At 39.9% G+C, this 18,751-nt stretch overlaps 1 protein-coding gene across 2 annotated transcripts in view; it reads right to left on the bottom strand.

The window, feature by feature from the left end:
• Positions 1 to 18,751, bottom strand: part of vars2 (valyl-tRNA synthetase 2, mitochondrial) — a 51,095-nt gene that overhangs the window by 24,229 nt on the left and 8,115 nt on the right. Inside the window, exons 4-14 of one of the 2 annotated variants that reach the window (XM_054764206.1) lie at positions 16,811 to 16,911; positions 15,189 to 15,310; positions 15,021 to 15,087; positions 13,459 to 13,556; positions 12,660 to 12,741; positions 8,296 to 8,415; positions 4,254 to 4,362; positions 3,155 to 3,243; positions 2,407 to 2,497; positions 2,135 to 2,262; positions 1,061 to 1,164 (exon numbers count right to left, since the gene is read on the bottom strand). In XM_054764206.1, coding sequence (XP_054620181.1) covers positions 1,061 to 1,164; positions 2,135 to 2,262; positions 2,407 to 2,497; positions 3,155 to 3,243; positions 4,254 to 4,362; positions 8,296 to 8,415; positions 12,660 to 12,741; positions 13,459 to 13,556; positions 15,021 to 15,087; positions 15,189 to 15,310; positions 16,811 to 16,911 — 1,111 coding nt within the window. Of the gene's footprint in view, positions 1 to 1,060; positions 1,165 to 2,134; positions 2,263 to 2,406; positions 2,498 to 3,154; positions 3,244 to 4,253; positions 4,363 to 8,295; positions 8,416 to 12,659; positions 12,744 to 13,458; positions 13,557 to 15,020; positions 15,088 to 15,188; positions 15,311 to 16,810; positions 16,912 to 18,751 lie in introns of both variants that reach the window. The other variant, XM_054764207.1, reaches the window with a different exon arrangement.

Below are 18,751 nucleotides of genomic sequence, written 5' to 3'. Positions count from 1 at the left end.
GCGGTGGGCTTTTAACAAATGTCAAAAGAAGAGAGTAGGGAAAGAAACCCAAAAGCCCACAGAAGCAAAAAGGAAAGGAGTGGTAGTCCCTTATGTAGCGGGGGTCTCTGAAAAACTCCAGAGGATCTTATGGCAACACAAAATTCCTACCTATTTCAAACCAGTAAATACCCTGAGACAAAAATTAGTGCATCCTAAAGACAAGGCTCCAAACCAGAAACAAAGCAATGTGGTCTATTCCATCCACTGTAAAGATGAGGAATGCAAAGAGCACTACATTGGGGAAACTAAGCAAATGCTCCATAAAAGGCTTTATCAACATCGCAGGGACAATTCTAGTGGTCCTCAATCAGCAGTACATCTACACCTTAAAGCTACCAATCACTCTTTTCAGGACAGCGAGGTAAAGATTTCGGCCAAAGAAAACAGATGGTTTGAAAGAGGAGTAAAGGAAGCTATTTTTGTCAAACAACAGAACCCATCATTGAATCGGAATGGTGGTTTGAGGTTTAATTTGGACCCTGTGTTCAGCAGGTTACTGAGACCAAAACCCACAGCTCTTAGTCTTGCAAATGAGGTGAAGCCAGGGCCGAGCCAGAACAATAGATGCTAACGAGCCAGTATCAGAGTCGTTCATACCCAATTCAGGGAGCGACACTTCCCTTTTATCGGAGGTGTTAATAGCAGGATAGGATTATACCACTACTCCGCCCAGGCTTAGTGTAAGGAACCAATAGGAGGAGGGTGTTGGCACACCAATTCCGCCCACTCTTCCTGTATTTAAGGCCTAAGCTACCAGCACTTATTAGTTTGCTGACGAAGCTCTTCGGATGAGGAGCGAAACCTCCGACACCTTCTTCACAGAAGTACAGATGACGTCTCAAGAAGCCTTTGCCTAATGAGAAAGAGTGCATTAAAGCAGCACTGCAAATATCTATTGTTCAATCTGTGTCTCTACCTATGACAACATCAATAGAAATTCATCTCTATGGAGATAACCACGGACACACTTTGAATACAGCTATTGTGTTGGATTGTGTAGGTGTGTAACATAACCAACCTGCAAATGGGTAAGGCCATGGCGTGACCCTTCTTCCCTCTGAACAGCTTTTTCTCAACCAAAGCGTCGACTACCAGCTGTCTAGCATCAAAACGCTTTACTCCCTTCAAAGACACAAAGACATATGAAAAGATGCTTATCAAACCTACTAATACAAGCTCCCGGCAATGTCTCAGGGAGGCGTGTCCAAAGTGTGGTCCGGGGGCCATTTGCGGCCACTGCTGTTTCAAAATCAGCAGCAATTTTACGAAAATAAAATCAAAATATTAGGAGAAATAATTTGTAATATAACGAGAAACAGTATTCATTTTACAAGAACTTTACTATCATGTATCATTGTAATATCATGAGGAAAAATAACATCATTTTAGTATCAAGATGAAATATAGAGAAAACCTTTTTTTTTTTTACAGTCGGATCATTAGGAAAATCATACAAAAAATGTTTACATTTTTTGGAATATTTTGGGAATAAAATCAAATTATTGTGGGAATAAAGTAATAGCTACCAGAAGAAAGTTGAAATTGTTGGAAAGTAAAAAAAAAAAACAGCAGAAATTGAAGAAATTGAAAAAACAGCTGTAATTTTATGAGAATAAAGTCAAAATATGAAGAGAAAAAAGTTGCAACTTTACAAGAATAAAGTCATAATAATGTGAGGAAAAATAGTGTCATTTTAGGAGCAGAGAGTTTTTTCAGTCAAACTAAAATAAAGTTGTCATTTATAGAGGATTGAAAAAAAAAGTCATAAGATTATGGGAATAGTCACAATATTTTGTCAAAAATGTACAGAGTCAAAATATTTTCCAAAAAACCCAGAAAAAATGGGAAAAAATATCAAAGAATGAAGTTGATACTAACAGGCTTTGTCACCTATTTTACATGCTGAGATACAGTTTTTTCTTGGTACATTACAAAATGTCAAAGTGGCAGAGTTGCATTCTTTCATTTTTCAGCATGTGGCCCTTGCTGGAAAAAGTTTGGACACCCCAGTTGAGGGTCTCTCTACTTTTTCATTTGACTCTGAACAGGAGGACATAAGTCGTAAGTGAATACAAGAATGAAGCTCACGGACCTCCATCCATTGACCACATAGTGGAGTCATCTTCCCATCTCCTCCAATCACAGTGAGACGTGGTAGTGCATGTCTCTGGGACAACAAGAAGTCGGAGTGGTCATGAGCAGGAGTAACCTTGACTGCACCTACACAACGGAAAGATACTTCAGCACAACAGTCAATGCAAATCAATGTACAGTGCAGGCTTGTTATTCGACCATATACCACTTACAGCATATAAAAGATAGCTAGCTGAAAAAAATAAAAAAAGACAGAAAAAGTGTTGTCACCTGTTCCCAGCTCCATGTCCACCATGGTATCAGTGACAATGGGCAGCAGTCTGTCAGTGAAGGGATGGCGGCAATGCTTTCCATGAAAAGCCTGAAACAGAAAAGTAATTCAGGTTACATGAATTGATGCCATTTTTACTACTCAACTTTTATATATATATATATATATATATATATATATATATATATATATATATATATATATATATGGATACACATATATACATACATATACATATATACACTGCTCAAAAAAATTAAAGGAACACTTCGAAAACACTTCAGATCTAAACTGGAGGAAAAATGATCTTGAATATCTTTCCTGATAATAAGTGGGTGATGTATTAGTAACAAAATGATGCCACATAATTTGATAAAAATGAAAATGATCACCCTATAGAGGGGGGAAATCAAAGACACCCCAAAAATGAAAGTGAAAAAATGATGCAGCACACTGGTCCATTTTGCCAAAATGTCATTGTAGCAACTCAAAATGATTCTCAGTTGTTTGTGTGGCCCCCACGTGCTTGTACGCATGCCTGACAATGTCGGGGCATGCTCCTAATGAGACTACGGGGAGATATATATATATATATATATATATATATATATATATAAACACACACACACACACACACACACACACACACACACACACACACACATACATATATACACACACATGTATCTTATATTATAAATTTGAAGAGCAAAATGGTGAGCGGTTACTGTATCCAAAATATCTAGCCTGGTATCGAGGATCACTCGGGTGAACAGCAATGGCCACATCTCCCAGCATTGTCTCTGGACGGGTTGTCGACACCGCCACCTCTCCATCTGAAGAGAGTGAAACAGAACACTTTAAACAAATTGATTGCGTTAGGAAGTCATAAAAATTGAAACAATCTGTTACAGGGTCAAACTATTACCATCATAAAACCTTTATTAAGTGTACAGTTTTTTGTACACTTGTTAATACTCATAAAGTGTAAATTCATCACAGTAAATGCCGAAGGATGCACCCATTTTGAAGGCGGTCGTTTACAAATAAAGTTATGAAAACGTTGCAAAAAACAGAAGATAAAGCCCACCTGAAGTCTCGCACGTTATGCCGACATACCACAGGATTCCAATATGTGAAAGCACTTCATTCAATGTTTCTACGGGCTGTTGTTTACATCCCACAAAATATATAAGCTTAGAGCAGGGGTGTCCAAAGTGTGGCCCATGGAGCACATTCTAAAACTATGATTTAACAAGAAAACTTTTACAAAAAACAGCAGCAAAAATTTTTAAATCTGCAGTAATTTTATAAGAGTAAAGTCATATTAGTAGCATAAAGCTGAAATTTTGAACAAAAAACACTTTTAAAACATAAAAAAATATATATACAGTATATATATTATGAGAGACAAACAAAAAACAACAAAGTTGTAATTTTTGGAAAATTAGGTTGCGGAAAAAGTTACGTTACAAGAATAAAGTCCAAATATTATGGGAATAAAGTCATAATATTACAAGAAGAAAATTTACAAGAAGAAAGTTTAAATAGTTGGAAAATGGAAAAAATAGCAAAAATGAAAAGAAAAAACAGCTGTAATTTTACAACATTTTTAAGTAGGTTGAGGTCAGTGCTCTTTGTGGGTCAGTCAAGTCCTTCCACACCACACTCATCCAACCCACATGGACATTGCTGTGCGCCACTGCCACAATAGAATGGCTTGATAACTCCAATTTGTCTTCAAAAGATGTTTGTAACTTCTGATTAAGTCTTCTGATTAAGTTCTGATTGATTAAGTGTCTTGAGAGGTGCCATATTTCAAACCATCACCAACACTGGTACTAACCACAGCCTTCTATGGGGTATGCAAATGTGACCATGGTTCCAAACTCCACTTTGTGTTGATAGCCAGGGACGGACAGCATGGTTTGCCCAGATAGTTCCTTTGAATCAACCTGATGATAAAACACAAAGGAAGACCATCAAGCAATACTTCATAATTGAACACTAAAATGTGAAAAGCATCACAAGTTTCCAGGGCTTTCAACAGCATTTTGTGGATTTTAAAGGGATTGACTGAGTTACAGTAATTCCCCGCTATTTTTACAGCCATCTACCCTCCCTGTCTCTCTTCACTTGTGACGAAGGAGGCTAACAAGCTAAATGCATAGTAGCACAATCCAGGTTTAAGCCCATTAATATGCCACACACACTAAAAAGGAGAGATCCCCAACCAATGGGGCCGCAGCCCGATACCGGCGGGGCCGAACCGGGCTGTGAAAAACTTGTAGAAGCAATGATAAAAATGTGTTTAAAATGATGTTTTTGGAAGAAAAAAAAGGTTTTGCCAATTTTTGTCAATTTTATATAAATGCATATCAATTTCGGAAACAAGGACTATTATTTTATTGGAAAAATAATATTAGGGATGCACAATTTTTTTTTAAGGCAATACCTGTCAGGGTTCACTTCCTGTCCCTGCTACCTGTTATTCCCTGCCTTCTCTTGGGCGTATTCTTTCTCGTTTCAGGAGCCCTTTCTCCGGCCGGAGGCGGGACTACTGGGCGCACCTGTCTCTGACGAGCCGGCACATCCTCTTAAGCGGATGGATTGCATCTGGGAGACGCTGGATTATTCCTAGACGGTTTGTGCTACATACACGGACAATGATTTTCTGGCTCTCTGGACCTGACACCTTCATTACAGCTTTGGCGGACCTCCTTTCCCAATTCTGAGGTCCAGCTCACCCAGTGTCTCCCAAAAGGTGTGCCCAGTGCTTCCAGCCCTCCAGGCGAGATCTCCTTCCTCACTCCTAAGTGTGTCCTTCATGGTGCCTTTTTGTTCAGCCTTCTGATTCCCGCACCATCGCCTTTTGTTGTGCTTACGCTTAATTAAAAGAATTGCTTACGTGTCCATCTGCATCCTGCCTCTGTGTCTGGGGTCCAACGCCCACGGAACATAACAATACCAACACCGATACCTTTTTATATTATTTTTGATATTATTTTTCAAATTTAGATGTAACTGCAGTTGGTGCACACCTGGAGGTAAGAATAACTCAAAACAAAGGTGGATTTGACAAACTGTACATGTAGATTAGTCCTAATCACATATCATGACATCACTACTATTAACAAGGTTCTCAAGTACAATAGGTGGCTCCAAAGGGTTTACTAGCCGACAAAAGCTATCTTCAACAATAGTAAAGGGCTGGTCATCCAGTGTCATTATTTCCATGATGAAATCACAGATCGCTTTAGCCCTCAGGTCGTATCTGGCAAACTTTTCAAATGCCGTGGAGATAGGAACAAACTGCAGGCCATGGGCGTCGTAGCGATGGTGGCGTTTCAGGTGGCTGATAAGGTTTGATGTGTTGAAGCGCCATTTGGTGCGACTATCATGTGAAATTTCTTCCTCTGAAACAGTGAATGGTAATGGTAAAGGTAATGGTAATGTTCGAAGTTATTTTGAACATGCATACATGTTACATTGGAATACATCACATATTACAATTCACAATTCCACATGTCCAAAAAGGAGCAAAGCTTATTTAATTCTTAATCGCATCTTCTTCCTCTGTGGAACACATGCGTAAAGAAGATGGTCGCGGAAGAACATGAGAGCATCTTCCTCATACACACAAGAATGGAGAGGCTATTTGTGAGGTCAGATTTTTTGAGTAGGCATTTTTATGATGCAAATGTATTACTCATGTGAACGCATTTTGTTTTGAGAAGCCAAACTCCTTACTTAAATGACCCAGCAACTAAGTGGAACTACGTTCCACCAGACCAGAACTACACTCACGGGACCAAGTTGGGGGGGTAAGTCACTGTTGAAGTAGTACACGGCTGATGGTGATGTCATACAACTACAGTACATGTCAAAAAATCCGAACTAACCCTTTAATTACCGCTGTTTCGTGGTTGACTATGGACTATTATTCATAAAAAATATTGAAAAACAAGTTACAGTGTATGTTGTATTCTGGTCACTCGGCGTCAGTAATGTTACATGACACTAGATCAGACCTGGGCATCATACGGCCTGCAGGATGACCATGACTGGCCCGCCCTAGTTGACTCTGACCACTTGTAAGGTTAACTGGAAATTCCAAAATAAACATACTTTCTAATATCACCTCATTCATGGACTAAAGCTGCACTGCTTTTATTCTGAAGGTGCTTTTTTTTTTTTTTTTATTCACGTACATAATGACTGAATACGTATTGACGCGTAAGACGCGCGCGTGATTGAACGTTATCAGAAGACGAGTTTAGCCCTCAAAATGTCCGCTCAGGCTAAAAAAGTTTTGAAAATGATGGACGCCAAAAAAGCGTGAACTCGGACGCTTTGTTAGTTAAACTGCAAACGCAACAAGGCTTTTTTACCAAGCTCCATACATCCAGGGATGCAGCAACCAAGACCAGCTTTGTGATATCCCACAAAATAGCCAAAAACAGCAAGCCATTCTCGTTTTTTGTGAAACAAAAGGCAAAGACATCCCAGAGCTTTCAGATGAGGACTGGATGGCAGATTTTGCATTTGCTGTTGTGACTGCCCTGATGAACGAGCTGAACACCAAGCTGCAAGGGAAGGACCTTTTACTACATGAAATGCACAGCGTGGTGAAGGCTTTCATGAGAAAGATAGTTTCTTTCAAGACAACTGGAGAGCAACACCCTCACTCACATGCAAACACTGAAAGAAGTCACATCATCAGCTGATCACCTGTGCAGGTACTCAGCCATGTTAGGTTTTCAAGGTTCTTTGAGGATCTCAGAACAATGGAGAGTGAAATGCACATGATTTCCTTTCCCTTTACCTGCAGTGTGGATGATGCATCCAGTGATGTTGACCTGGAACTCATTGACCTGCAGTCTGATGCAGTACTGGCAGAGCACTTTAAGTCAGCATCTCTGCTGGATTTCTACTCTTCTGTCAAAGAGGAGAACTTTCCTAACATTAGGAAACATGCGCAGAAGATCTTTGTTCTCTTTGGCTCCACCTACATTTGCGAACAAACATTTTCAGTGATGAAATTTACAAAATCCAGATATAGATCCTCTCTCACTGATGATCATCTGTCAGCTGTGCTTCGCATCTCCACGTCAGACATTCAACCTGACTTTATGCACTCATTAAAGCCCAGGAGAGATTACATTTCTCGCACTGAACAAGGAAAAAGAACACACCAAAAGAGGTGGTTAGACCCCAAATGTAGGCACGTTAAGACACCAGATAGCAGTGAACTGGGACACTATCTGGAAGCCTTTTTCTAAAAATCCTTGTTCAGTGACAGTTCAATATGTTGAGATGTCTTTAAAATGATCAGAACCTTTATAACTTTCCAACAGTATATGAAACTCAAATGTGTTTTGGAGTGAATGTGACTGAAAATGTTCACTAATATGAGTCACAAATAGTAAAAAATGTTAACATTTTGTCTACCATTGTTTTGAGAAATTTGTGTGAATTCATAAAAATTTTTTGGAAGGCAATCTCACTTTTTAATGCCCGCTTGTCAAAACAATGCTATTTACTACTTTTTTAAAATAAAGAAATACAATAAATATTATATATATAATTATATTATAGTTCAGCCTTTTGGCCCGGCCCTCCACAACATTTTGTTTTTCTGATGCGGCCCCATGGAAAAAATAATTGCCCACTCCTGCACTAGATTATGTTAAATTCACACTGCATGTTAGTTTATCATGTCAGACATACCATGGGTGAGTGGAAAGTTCTCCTCCCATTCTGTGTGGAAGTGGTAAGTTCGGTAGCTTGCTAAGCTAGTGGCGGGTGTCTCTTATGTCTCAGTGATCAGAGATTAGCCTGCGCAATGTGGTGTAAACATAGAATAATAAGAGTGCCCCCCCCATCACCTCTATATCGGAGATTGCAGACTCCAGAGCACAGCTCCAATTGACGAGTCCCTCTGAGCGATAGATCAGATCAGCATCACACAGGCGGACGAAGGCCTCAGTTACTGCCTGACTGAAACCCTGAAACCAAAGACACAGTAAAATCAAACATTTACACATTCCCAATCACGGGCAATAAAGATAACACGATTGTTACCACTAAATATAACTAAGGTTGAAAATACCACCAATATACCTATCAATAAAGATAACTGAGAAACATAATTTAAAACAAAACTTTTACTAATGCTTTTCTTGGTAACAGTGCTCCCAACTCCCTTGACATCATTAACCAGCTCCACGCTGGTCCCAACTTTCCCACAGTCATCCTTACCTCAAGAGTCCAAATCTTGCATTGACGTACTATAATAATTCTGGACTGCTGACATTAGATACTTATTTTCCCCACTGTGTATTAAGAGTTGATGCATTGGTTCACTTCCAGTACAAATTCTGCATTGGAAACTACCAAGAATCCAGTGACAGAAAAAAAAAAATGTTAGGCATTTTTATGGCTTGTGGGACTCCTGAAGCAGCTGACAGGTACGCGGCTTTGGTGGTTATTGCAACTTTGCTACTTTTGATTTTTGGAGAAGCAACTCATGTAGATATGCTAATAAATCATAAATATATATAAAACTCACATAGACATGCTAATAAATTATATATATTGTATTTCAACTTTGGTTTGGTAATTGTGTTTTCTTTGGAAATTTTTAATTTTGGTAATGGTAGTGGTTTAATTTTATCTGAACATTTTACTTTGCGATGTATCACATACTACAATTCACAATTTCACATGTCCAAAATGAGTAGGAAGAAGCAGAGCTTATTCAATGCACCCCCTCTTTGTTTCACATCAATTGATAATTCAACTGTTCACTTCCTATTCAACATGTGCCATTTGCCAGATCTGAACATAAGAAAATGATTTTCTTATTTTTTCCGATATTATAACATTTCCCCAACCTAATAAAAAATAAAACTTTTTCTTTAATATTTCATCTCAATGCTAATAATATTTCATGATTTTTCCTCAGAATATGAGTTTATTCTTGTAGAAAATGTTCATTAGAAACAACTATTTTCTGTTAATATTTAGACTTTACTCTTGTAAAATTACAGTTTTTGCATTTCTGCTGTTGCTTTTTTTCCCCACCTATTTCATCTTTCTTCTCGTAATTTTTTTTCTCCTAATTATGACTTTATTCCCATATTTTGTCTTCTAACTTGGAAACATTTGCCGCTTACCGGGGAGATCGGACTTTAGCGTCTGGTAAACACAGAGGTGGCGGCGTCTGTGTTTACGTAAACAAACGGTGGTGCATAGACGATGGAAAAGCACTGCTCACCGGACATTGAGCTGCTGATGGTGAAATGCAGACCTTTTTATTTGCCTCGTGAGTTCAGCGCTGTGTATTTAACAACTGTCTACATTCCACCACGAGCTAACACTGCTAACGCACTGGGCCTTCTACATGACATCATCGACAAACATGAGACCAAACACCCGGACGCTGTATTCATTATATCTGGCGATTTCAACCACTGCAACCTCAGGACTGTTCTCCCCAAATATTACCAGCATGTAAGCTTTCCCACGAGGGAAAATAACATCCTGGACCAAGTCTACAGCAACATGAAAGGTGCTTTGAAGGCTGTTCCAAGACCCCATTTTGGAAAAGCTGACCACATTTTCATATTTCTTTATCCAACATACAGACAACTCCTCAAGCAAGCTCCCCCTGTAAGTACAGTTGTTAAAGTGTAGAATGAAGAAACTGATCAAGTACTTCAGGACTGCTTTGGCTGCACAAACTGGGATGTGTTGAGAACTGCAGCGGGGAGGGAAGATTGTACTTTTGATTTGGATGAATACGCGTCTGCTGTTACTGGCTACATTAGCACATGCATAGAGAATGTTACCACCACCAAGTATTACAGAAAATACCCTAACCAAAAACAGTGGATGAACTGTGATGTAAGGGCTAAGCTACGTGCTCGTTTGTCTGCATTTGTCATGGGCACAACTGAGGACTATAAAAAGGCCAGATATTACCTGAGGAGGTCCATACCAGAGGCCAAAAGACAGTACAGACAGAAGCTGGAGGGCTACTATTCCACCTTAGACCCTCGGCGCATGCGGACGGGGCTCCAGCACATCACAGAGTATCGACAGCGGAGCAGCGGAGCCACATCCTGCCAAACCACACTTCCAGACGAGCTGAATGAGTTCTATGCCCGCTTTGACACCCAAACTCCTGATGAGCAGAGAGGGTGGCTGGATTTGGGGAGCACACAGGACTCACCTCTCATGGTGACATCAGCTGATGTGCGCAGGGTTCTGAACAAAACAAACCCACGAAAAGCAGCAGGGCCAGACAACATCTCAGGACGTGCACTTCGGGTTTGCTCATCAGAGCTAGCTGATGTGCTTGCTGACATACAGTATTTAACCTGTCGCTTGCACAAGCATCTTTACCGACCTGCTTTAAGTCCACCACCATAGTGCCCGTACCCAAGAAGAGCAACGTGACCTGCTTGAATGACTATCGCCCTATAGCACTCACTCCAATTGTAATGAAGTGCTTTGAAAGAATAGTCATGACCCACATCAAAAATAGCATCCCAGCCACTCTGGACCCGCTACAGTTTGCATATCGCCAGAACCGGTCCACTGATGATGCAGTCAACACTGCCATCCACACAGCCCTTTCTCACCTACAGGGCCAGGACACATATGTCAGAATGCTATTTATAGACTATAGCTCTGCATTTAACACAGTCAGCCCCCACAAACTCACAAACAAGCTCCTCACACTTGGCCTGTCACCCTCCCTCTGTAACTGGGTGTTTAACTTTCAAACAGGCAGGCCCCTGTCAGTCAGAGTCCACAATCGCACATCCAGCTCAAGAATTGTGAGCACCGGGACCCCACTGGGGTGTGTGCCGAGTCCGCTCCTCCACACGCTCTTCACCTACGATTGCGTGGCCTCCCAGAACAACACCAGCATCATTAAATTTGCGGATGACACTACAGTCATTGGCCTGATCACTGGTGGTGTTGAAACGTCATACAGAAGAGAGGTGGCGGACCTCATAGCTTGGCGTCGTGATAACAATCTCCTTCTCAATACAGATAAGACTAAAAAGATGATCATCGACACAAGAACAAGGGAAAAGGAGCCGCATAGACCCCTGTTTATTGATGAGACTGAGGTGGAGAGGGTGAAAACCTTCAAGTTCCTTGGCACACACATCAGCGAGGACCTCACCTGGTCTCACAACACCCAACAAATTATCAAGAAGTCCCCAAGGAGACTGTACTTCCTGAGAAGACTGAGGAAATTTGGCATGCCCACCACAATCCTTAGGTGCTTCTACAGATGCACTATCGAAAGTGTCCTTACCGCATCCATCACTGTTTGGTACAGTAACTGTACAACACGTGATAGGAAGGCACTCCAGCGGGTGATCAAGACCTCACAGAACATTGTTGGGGCAGCCCTCCCCTCACTGCAAGACATTTATAAATCTAGAGTCCTACGAAGAACACACAACCTCATCAAGGACAGCACACATCCACAACACTCATTATTCACACTCCTACCGTCAGGCAGACGCTACAGGAGTTTGAAGTCCAGGACCACAAGACTGGCGAACAGCTTTTACCCACAGGCCATCAGGCTTCTCAACGAAGAACTCACACACGCCGCACGCAACACACGCACACACTCGTAGCACTTTATGTATTTATTTATTTATTTATTATTAATGTCTTTTCTGTTGTTGCTGAATTTATTGGTATTTATGTTTCTGATGTTCTTATTCATTTTCTTGTGTTTTTCTTTCTTTTTCTGGGAGAATGAACAGAACAAGAATTTAATTGCATAGCAGAACCACCGGTTTTACTGTGCACATGACAATAAAACTCTTGAATCTTTTAGAAACAGAACTTTTTCTGCAACCTAATTTTACAAAAATTACAACTTTATTTGTTGTTTTGTTTCTCATGTTACGACATTTAAAAAAAAGCTTTTTTCTTTAGTATTTCAACTTTATGCTATTAAAATGCTATTTTTCCTTATATTATTATATTCTTGTAAAATTTTGACTCTTTCTTGTGAGATTAAACATTTTTTTTCTCTTTATATTTTGCTTGTAAACCAATGATTTTTCCATTATTGCTGTTTTTAAAAATGTTTTTGCAAAATTATATTTTTAGAACGTGCGCTGGTCCACAAACGGCCCCTGGGCCGCATTTTGGACACCCCTGCTATAGCTGGTTTAAAAACATGCTAGGATGTGTAACACATGCATCTTACTTTTTCCATAGTGAAACAGGCTCGGCTCCAGTCCAAGGAAGCACCGAGTTTCCTCAACTGGTGATAGATCTCCTCTCCCTTCCTAACACAAAAGCAGTGCAAACGTGTATTTAGCGATGGCAACATAGCCAGTACAGTAGTATTATCAAGTACACTAAGTCCCCAACTCACGAACACAATTGGTTCCAGACAACCGTTCTTATGTCGAATTGTTTTTAAGTAGGGGAAAAGGTCATATTACCAATGATATAGGTACTACATGTACGTGTATACATATACAGTATATGTGTATGTATGTAAATATGAGTTTGGATGCAGTAGTAATATTAAACGAGGATAATTAATGAAAAAACAATAATAAAAGTGATATAATAATACAAAATGATAAATGTTATTTACCTCTGAAGAGGAGTGGTGGAGCATACGTGGTTGTGGTGGTGGAGGAGGAGATATTGAAAAAAAGGACAAATCGTCATCATTAGACTTTTCTAAAAGAGGTAGTGTTCTGTGGCCTATTAACTCTTCATAAACTTTAATCACACGCTCTGTCCGGGTTGTATCATAAAACTCTTAGCCTTCCTCTCTCCTCTTCCTCATCTTCCTGTATCTGTTGGTCCCCTTAGCAGTGTCACAGTGCCCTCTGCTGGTCAAGGATGTAGCAGTATAAATATGGTCTTATAAGGCAAAAGACATGAAAAAATAAACCAGTCGGCTTGTGTTCGTATCTCTGAATGTTCGCACGTCGGATGTTCGTCGGGGACTTAGTGTATACTGTATATATACACAAGGGAACACTCACTCATGTTTCCATTTCCAAACCTCCTGTAAAAATTCTTCTCTCGTGAAATCTTGTCTGTGCTTCCCTGTTTGCTGGAGCAACATCCTCTCCACCACAGTCTGAGCCAAACACATAATATTAAGAAACAGGGCTTCAGTACCAAATACATACTAGTAGACCGCAGGAGTCGGAGTTGGTTACGGCCGTAACAGTAGCCCATGTTTTTTATGAGTGATTTTTGTGCCTGTTGTGAGATCATTCAAACCTGCTTGTGTGTCTCACCCAACATTAAATTAACATTACTGACACCTAGTGACCAGTGTAGAATACTACACATCACAACATCCAATGAGTCTTCTGAATGCCTTTTATTTGTATTTTACTTCATTTAGACATTTTTATAGTTCAAAATGCTTCATTTAGGCAAAAAAAACATGTAACATTTGCAATCAATATATTTTTTAAAAATCAGCTGGAAAATTTAAACCCCAAAGTGATGGACAACTGCAAATCAAAATGCTGCCTTTATTATTGTTATTTCATTCATTCAGCAGAGCACAAAAATATCTTTTATTTGACTTGCTAGGAAAGAAAGTAAGCTGGAAGGTGCTTGTCACTGTTGTCCTTCCAGCTCACGCACGTCCCCAACCCTCAGGATGAAGCAAGTCCTGCAAACGCATACCGTATGGCATTTCCATGTACAGTATGTTATTGTCCGATTAGCAAGAACAATGACATTAAAGACGCAGGCTGTAAAAACAAATTGAAATTGAACAAATTAGGCTTTGACAAACCGTACCTGTTGATTTGTCCTAATCAAATATCATGACATTACTACTACCACATCACTACTATCAGGAGAACCAGAGTATAGAGCGGGAGGAGCCACCTGGCATGGCCCAGCAAGGTGCACTATACTCGGACATACACTTCGAGCAGCTGGTGTGATGCCACGGAGGTCCCTGGCAAACCTTTACACTTTCGAATGCCGCGGTGCTGGCATTTCAGGTGGCTGAGGTTTTATGTGTGCTCGATCGGGTATTTTCCCCCTCATTAGCAATTAGCACACAAAATGTCTTCCTCGGAAAGTGAATGTTTGGTTTGCAAGTGAAGTCACGACAGGTCGTTAACATCACAGGCAGGAGAAAAAAGAAGTTCTTGATTTGCACACCTGCACAGTAGGGGTAATCTCGTCTCATTGGGGCGTTTTTTTTTTTTTTTTAATCGGTTATCTGAGCCAATTTTAATGTTATCAGATTTATCAGTATGACGTCATAATTCCATCATATCGGCCACAAGAAAATACTTTTAGAAAATACATTTAGAATAAAAGTCCCACGGACAAATATTAATATATATTTTATGTTTTTTATATTTTTTATATTTTTGGTCACTGGTATAGTATTTTGACTTCTTTTTCTTGGCTAATGTAAATTAGCTATATGAGCATATCTCTGGCTCATGTCAGGTAGCATTTTAAAATCTTTTTTGAAACAATTTGGTTAGGTTCTTTGCTCTCAATCTGTCCCACAGTGATAGAAAATATGATGATAGAAAATAGCAGAGAAAGTGAGCTGTCTTACCTGTGTTGCTATACCTGCATGGTCACATCCAGGGACCCATAATACTCTATGACCCTGCATCCTTCTCCTATTGAACAAAGCCAGGTAGGCATTACATTACTGCTTTGTGTCGAGAGAGGCCTTCACCAACAATTCACCAACAAGTCATTCATCAACTATTGGAGTTACCATCGAACCACAGCATCTTCTATAGCTACAGTCATAGCATGGCCCAGATGGAGAGTCCCGGTTACATTTGGTGGAGGGATACACAGAACAAAGTTCTGATCCACAGCATGAGATACTTTTTCCTAACAAGGAAAAACAACACAAGTGTCATCCAATATATGAAAGTACAGTTTGCCTCTGCTGATTGTGTATATCTGGTATGTTCAGTATAACAGACAGTGTAAATAAAACATTAAGAAAAACACAATAAAAGTTATATATTCATTTGTATTTGCTGGAGGGAAATAAGTAAAGACGGGGATGAAGGTATGTCAAAAATTAATTGGTGTAATTCCAGACAGATATACTGTATATTTCATGTAACGATGACATTAACACCATCAAAATTTTAGGTATATTATCATTATTTTATGAGGAACTAATGTTGTGTTACTTCAAAGCACAACCAAAGAAACCCCCATCATTTGTAGAAAAGGAAACTAATGAGAGTAAGTTTATGCATTTTTTTTCTTATTTTTTGATAAATTGTCAAAAAAAAAGGGAGAAACGGAGCACTGGGCTCCGTGTCTTGTAAACTTAAACCCTATAGAATTATTTCATTGACTACTTGATATTTGTTATAATTAATACCAATCGAACACATAATATTATCATGATTATAAAATAAAATTATGAAGTATTCAAGCGCTTGTTTGTGTTTTCCATGGCGAGAAATACTTAAATATTGAATAAAGCAAAATTTGTTATTGATCAAAAATCACTCTACACTCTTTACTGTTCTTTGGTATGACCATATCTAACTTATTGGGTGGAGATATGGGGCAATAATTATAAAAGCAATCTTCACTCACTCAATGTACTGCAAAAAAGATTGGTGAGGATAATTCATAATATAGAGAAAACACAAACCCTTTATTTTTAAAATCACAGATATTAAAATTTGCTGATTTAGTAAATTTTCAAACTGCTAAAATAATGCATAAAGTTAACAATAAATTGTTACCCAAAAACGTCACACAGTATTTCTCTATAAGAGGAGAAATATGATCTTAGGGGAAAATTAAACTTATGCGAGAACAATGCTGAAAACCCACAGCATTTCGGTTTGTGGAATTAAATTATGGAACGGATTGAGCAAAGAACTCAATGTACAGAAATGAGCAAATTCAAAAAACATTACAAGCAGTTGATGTTTGCTAAATATAAGGCAGAAGAGTCTTGATTATTATGCTCAGTTCTGTCAGTCATGCTTGTTTTTATTTTTTATTATTTATTTATTATAACACTGATAATTATATGGAAAAATATTGCATGGAATGCAGGAAGTGAATAAGATGTACTGCACAAAAAGTGGAATGGATGAGGTGTAGGATTTAATAAGCTTTGCCTCTTCCTACTCCTTTTGGACATGTGGAACTGTGAAATGGTTCATGATGTATTCCATTGTAACCTTCATACATGTTCAAATAAAATTAAACCAAACCAAACCAAACCATATATCTTCAACCCAGCTTTTGGTTTTTTTATAGCGCTATCATCACAGACATCAACAAATGCCATTATTAGTCCTACATTGTCCGTAAATGTAATATGACACGTGAGAAGTAGAGAAGTTATCTCACATGCTGCTCGGGCCTGAAAAATCCCTCTTTCTCCCACCACTGATACCAGCTGGACTCCACATAGTCTGGACTGTATGAGGATGGGAACGGCAAGGTTGTGTCTGCAAATACACAGAAAAAAAATGAGAAAGCATTGTAAAGGCTGTGTCAAGTGACAAACTATGTACAGCAGCTAGTGGGGGCATACGCCCCAAACACAAAAATGATCCAAAAGCACAAAAATGCAAAAGAAAACTGCTGCAAATGGCAAAAACAACTACATGAGACAAATGTTGCAAGTTCACAGAACAAAATTGGCTGAATTAAAATGTACATTTTTCTTTCCGTTTTTGTTAAATACCATTCCATTCCATTTTCCTCCGCTTATCTGGGTCCGGGTCGTGGGGGCAGCAGTCTCAGTAGGGAAGCCCAGACTTCCCGGTCGCCGACCACCTCCTCCAGCTCCACTGGGAGGACACCAAGGCGTGCTCAGGCCAGCTGTGAGACATAATCCCTCCAGAGTGTCCTCGGTCTGCCCCAAGGCCTTCTCCCGGCTGGGCATGCCCGAAACACATCACCAAGGAGGCGTCCGAGAGGCATCCGGACGAGATGACCGAGCTCCTCACCCTATCTCTTAGGGTGAGTCCCGCTACCCTACGAAGGAAACTCGTTTCAGCGGCTTGTATCCGCGATCTCGTTCTTTTGGTCATGACCCAAAGCTCATCACCATAGGTGAGGGTGGGAACATACTAGATCGATCGGTAAATTGATAGCTTTGCCTTCTGGCTCAGCTCTCTCTTCACCACGACGGTCCGGTACAGCGACCGCATTACTGCAGACGCTGCGCCGATCCGCCTATCGACCTCACGCTCCAACCTTCCCTCACTCGTGAACTCCTCCGCCTGCGGCAGGACCTCATTCCCAACCCAATTTGTTAAATACATAGCCATAAAAATTGGGTGCTGTATAAGACTTTAAAATATTACATCTTAAAGTGCTCATGGCACCAAAGCACGCTCATCTTGTTATTTTCCACAATAAAAAATAACACTAAAAGGCATATTTCATGTGTTCAATTTGTGCTTAAATGTTGAAATAGTTCCGCTTTTTTACACTTTTTGGCACTGCAAGCAGTCTCTGGAAAGAGAGTGGAGGAGTAGGAATAACATCACTTGAAGAACCCTCCCTGGACCTACACATGGAATATTCGACCCAACTCTTCCCATCCTCATTACGGAGGGTCGGGGACCATGAGTTCCTACGCCAGTCTTCTCCTTTCACATCGATCCCGTGCAGTTTTCATGCATGAAGTCGATGATTCTCTTGTCCAGCTCTTGAAGTCGTCGCTCCACCGTCTCCTCTGTCTACCTCTGGGGCATCGTCTGTTAATATGGTCCTCTTTGTGCAGAGGATCTTAGCTCTTATGACATGGCCAAAGTATTGCAACTTAATTTTCTTGATGTTTCCCATGATGTTCTGTTTCGTTCTCATTTCTTTCAATACATGTTCATTGGTTCGATGGACCATCCAGCCAATACGCAAGGTTTGCCTTTAACAGCTCATTTCGAAAGCTCTCAATCTTTTATCTCCAGCTTTGAGAAGTCTTAGTTTGATGCTCTTACTGAGTGCATGGTCTCGCCACAACATGTTGAGTGGTCCTACAATTGATCTTTCCGCCCCTTGTCTTGCCTTTATCTCTTGATTACATTCAAGTCCCGATTGATGACGGAGCTTAGGTCCTTTCCACCTACGCATGGAACGCAATGCCTTTATATTGCTGTGGTTCATTTTTTGATGATTTTATGTTCAAACAGATGCCTCAGATTCTTCTGTGTTATTATGTTCAGCACATTTGGAGGACAGTTGTTCTGATACTGTGCCTCAGATAAAGAAAAGTTTGGAACTGAATGTGTATTACCTTCTTCTACCATCAGCTGTCCCAATCTTTCCTCCACCAAGACT

This window comes from Dunckerocampus dactyliophorus, chromosome 20 (genome assembly GCF_027744805.1).
Source record: "Dunckerocampus dactyliophorus isolate RoL2022-P2 chromosome 20, RoL_Ddac_1.1, whole genome shotgun sequence".
NCBI classification, from domain to species: Eukaryota; Metazoa; Chordata; class Actinopteri; order Syngnathiformes; family Syngnathidae; genus Dunckerocampus; species Dunckerocampus dactyliophorus.
This window is presented reverse-complemented; position numbering and strand designations above follow the sequence as displayed.